The sequence below is a fragment of the Macrobrachium nipponense genome, chromosome 30, assembly GCF_015104395.2.
Source record: "Macrobrachium nipponense isolate FS-2020 chromosome 30, ASM1510439v2, whole genome shotgun sequence".
In the NCBI taxonomy this organism is placed as follows: domain Eukaryota; kingdom Metazoa; phylum Arthropoda; class Malacostraca; order Decapoda; family Palaemonidae; genus Macrobrachium; species Macrobrachium nipponense.
In genome coordinates this window covers 26,794,327-26,798,748 of record NC_087218.1, presented here as the reverse complement: position 1 = coordinate 26,798,748, position 4,422 = coordinate 26,794,327, and the positions used below count along the sequence as shown (strand labels likewise).

General features: G+C 42.7%; 1 protein-coding gene across 1 annotated transcript; it reads left to right on the top strand.

The window, feature by feature from the left end:
- The first annotated feature begins 2,095 nt into the window (after positions 1-2,095).
- On the top strand, positions 2,096-3,282 carry LOC135202391 (myosin regulatory light chain 2). The gene has a single exon (XM_064231771.1). It carries the CDS (start codon positions 2,248-2,250, stop codon positions 2,782-2,784), a length of 537 nt encoding a protein of 178 aa, XP_064087841.1. The 5' UTR covers positions 2,096-2,247; the 3' UTR covers positions 2,785-3,282.
- Positions 3,283-4,422: the final 1,140 nt, after the last annotated feature.

The following is a 4,422-nucleotide window of genomic DNA, read 5'->3' as shown; positions in this document are numbered from 1 at the left end:
AGAGTATCTTAGTAACGAACTAACCCAGCATGAATGTGGTCAGTTGCCGCCCTGTATAATCCTTTAATTGTCTTGTCCCTGTTTCTGAGCATTTGGACTTAATCTTTTTGTAAACCTGTTAAATAAATTACACCCATGTTTTGTTTGGGAAGGTTACTAATTCTCCAGGCGTGTTGGATTCCAGGTACTTATTTCCTTTATAATCCCTCTCTGTCACTTATATGACCCTCCCTTGTCCATTCAGTTTCTAATGTATGTCAGTCTGCTAAGTAAAGGACGTTGAGTCGAAAGATCTTACAGCTACCCCATTGTTTCACTTTCCTTCGTGGCTTCTACCTTTATTTATATATTCATCTCGTTCCCAACTTCCGTGATTCAGTTATAAATATATACACATATAAGTGTGCATGTTTGTATACATACATATATATATATATATATATATATAGTATATATATATATATATGTATGTATGTATGATGTATGTATGTAGTATGTATGTATGTATGTATGTATGGTAAATAATATATGTGTATATTATATATACATATATATATATATATACATGTATATATGTATATACACACACATATATGCACATCATCCTTCTCAACATTGGTACATTTCTCTGGATTTTTTAAGACTAAATCCTAAAAGAGATATCTGTTACTACTTCATTAAGGCATCAAATGGAATTCACATTTGTCTCATCATAAAAAAGGGCGTTACATTACATCATAAATAGTTTCAACCAACTCATTTATATATTATTTTTTCATGGATGAGATACAGAAATAGTTCCCCGTCTGAGGGAGAAGCGAACAACTATGATAAATGAGTGGAGAAGCAATTAGTTGTACATAACCGGAAAAGAAAATGGGATGAAAACGCGAACGTATTATCTGATGTACCTTTGAAGCTCATAAATACCGGAATTAAATTAAAGAGTAAGTAATTACTTAACTAGATCCCCGTACGGGGGTGGTGCCGTCAGTGTACCTCACGTGGTGCACTGTAGGCATGAGTTAAGGTTCTTTGCAGTGTCTCTTATAGCCCTAATTGCAACCCCTTGCATTTCTCTTACTATACCTTATTATACCTCCGTTCATATTCTCTTTCTTCCATCGTATTTTCCACCCTCTCCTAACAATTTTTCAACATTGGTCTCAGCTCTGAACGATCTCGTGGGTCCCAGCGCTTGGCCTTTGGCATAAGTATTATATTCCAATTCCAGTTAAATGACCAGATGAATAGATTATTTGGTATTTGATACCGTTTTGCGAAGGAAGAAATGTAGCAATAGAATTTTGGCGTTGTTGGTCTTCCTGTTTATCATTTTCTGACTTTGGCATTGTGTTTGACTTTGCCCCAAATATTTTCATATCTCTCTCTCTCTCTCTCTCTCTCTCTCTCTCTCTCTCTCTCTCTCTCTCATGTTGTGCTGAGGGTCAAAAACTTATTAAACATGTAACATTTATTGGTTTATTTTTTCATTTTTTTATTAAGAAAGAAACCTAATCTGTCCTTTTACTTATGATGTTTAACGCTTCCTTTGTAGGGAATCAGGGTCAGAGTCATGGTTGGTGCCTCATCATGCAGGAATTAGGGTCTGGACCAGAACATGGATAAAATTTGCCAGGATAAAATGGCCACGAAGTGCAGTGCGAAAAAAAGATCTTTTGGGGCTGGGGGTGGGGGGGGGGGGAGGACGGAATGTGTGTATGTTTGAATTGTCAGGAGAGTGAGTGTGTTGGTGAGTGTCCTTTTGCGTGCGCCTCTGTGTATGCTCTTACAGATCTATGTTTGTACATTTGCGATGGTATGTGTCAGCGTGCGTGGTGGCGATGTGGCCCCCTGTGGTGGGCGGGAAACGGTGGGTTGGAGGGCAGGGTCCGGCGGGCGGGATGGGTGGCTGGTAGATGGGGGTTTTTGGAGGGTGGTGTGGGGAGGAATAATATGGGTGATCTTAGGGTGGAAGGAAGAAGGTGGCTGCTGCTGCTGCTGCTGCTGCGACCGACCCACCTACCTAATATAGACGCAATATTTATTATTGGTTGGAGGTTGCCGGCTGCCTGGCGGAAGGTATATAGGTGGGTGGTTGGGCTTCGGGCCGGTGTCCGCCCTTGTGTAGTCGTCGTCGCCGCTTGTGCGCCGTCGTCGTCTTCCGCCTCCTCTCTTGATCCTCGTCCTCCTCCTCCAGTAGGAGTAGCTGAAGGCAGCAGAAGCAGCCCTAGAAGCACCACAACCATGTCCCGCAAGTCAGGCTCTCGCTCCTCCTCGAAGAAGTCGAAGAAGTCAGGAGGAGGAAGCAATGTCTTCGACATGTTCACGCAGAGGCAGGTGGCCGAGTTCAAGGAGGGCTTCCAGCTGATGGATCGCGACAAGGACGGCGTCATCGGCAAGAGTGACCTGCGCGCCACCTTCGACGAGATCGGCCGCATCGCCACTGACCAGGAGCTGGACGACATGTTGGGCGACGCCCCAGGACCCATCAACTTCACCATGCTGCTCAACATGTTCGCCGAGAGACAGACGGGCGAAGCCGACGACGACGACGTCGTGGCGAAAGCGTTCTTGGCCTTCGCCGACGACACCGGCCTCATGGACTGTGATACCTTTCGCCACGCCCTCATGACCTGGGGCGACAAGTTCTCCTCGCAAGAGGCCGACGACGCGCTCGACCAGATGGACATCGACGACGCTGGCAAGATCGACGTCAACGGCGTCATTCAGATGCTGACCGCCGGCGGTACTGACGATGCTGCAGCGGAAGAAACGGCCTAAGCATTCTCATTTACTTTCCTTTACTTTTTCTTTGATTCATCCATTTGATCTTTATCTATTTTTTCTTAATCTGTTTGCCGACTTTCCCCTCCACCCCTACCCTCTTTCCCTTCGCTACCGTCCCCTCCCCTCCCCTCCCCTTTCTTCCTTATTCCCCTCATCCAAATTTTTCACATTTCTCTTCTTCCTATCTGTTCCCCGAGGAAAAAGACACATCTACTACTACGGTTCTCCGTCAGCCGCCGCTTATCGAAGCTCACGACACCGCCGGAAGGAAGCGAAGAATGGCCGCTCAAACAATAATCGTCACGAGAGTGAGAGATAAAAGAGAGAAAAATTAAAAGACAAAAAAAACAGGTGTTCACGAGACTTTTCTTCCAGAATAGTGCTACAACAGAACGCAAAATGAGAACAGGAAAAAGCACAACATCTAGAACTAGTGTTATGAGTTCATTGTTGACCAAAAATGTCCATAAATAAAGTCTACGTTGGTATATATACGTGGCGTGATTATCATTACAGCAGTTCCTTCTATGAATGTCTCATTCTGTCTATTGCTGTTATCATAGTTGCTGTTATTATTAGTTGAAATAGACTGCCGAATTGCAGAGCTGGCCCGAAGGATCTGTTTTCCGAGTTATTTGAAATCCATAACAAGGGGAAGTTGAAGAAGTTGGAAGCCGAATGGAAAGTGGCCAGAGAGATTATCTGAAAATTAAAAGACAGGAAGCAATGCAACTGAGGTCTGAGAAGGGATAGCTGATGTACATCAATGGAGGGAAAAGTCCTGATATTCCTGTTGACGAAGGCCCGACCGATTGATGATTTTTGTTGACAACTAATTGTCATAAGCTCTAGATTTGGAGGCATTTTAGTTAGACCGTTTCCAAGGAAAGTCTGCCAAAATGGTATGGCTTGAATTAAATTTGATATTAATATACTTATACAGAAGCTGAACCCAGTTCATATGGAACAAGTCCACAGGGGCCATGACTTGAAATTCAAACTCCCAGAGAATAAGGTCTTCATTCGAAAGAAGTAAGAGAAGGTAATGGGATTAACAGAAAGAGGAGATCAGTTATTAGAAAAACATCAATTAACAAATTAATAAGCAAATTAAACTGTCAGTAAAATATTAAAATACAAAGTGAATTGCATTAGGGTAGTAATGTATTGCATCCTCGCTTGAACTTTTGTAGTTGCAAATGCACGACATCCTCTGGGAGGCTGTTCCATAGCCAAGCGGTGTGAGGGGTAAAGACACCTCTGGAACTGAGAAAGTCGGTATTGCAATAGCAAGTTAACGAAGCCGTAATACGTGATTTGGTAAACAAACAACCTTTTATCAACCGGTTGTATGCAGTCGAATGAAACTCTTCAGTATCACATCCCACTGACATATAAATCTTGAAACCCAAACTTTTATAAGTTACTACAAGACAGCTAAAACGAGAAATCACATACAAAAATTGATACCAGTAATTTATAAGAAAACGAACTTGGTGAAGTCAAGTTTTCGGAAAACTCCTTAATTTTTAGTTTGTGAAAATATTATTCGAGAAAGCAGTGCTGTTTCCAAAGAACAGTCGTTTGCAACGTCTCTTCTGAATGAGAGAGAAAGGGGATTTTGTCTGCATT

Bases quoted from the DNA above. Each gene is read 5' to 3' on its own strand.
- LOC135202391 (XM_064231771.1), top strand. From the start codon at position 2,248: ATGTCCCGCAAGTCAGGCTCTCGCTCCTCCTCGAAGAAGTCGAAGAAG.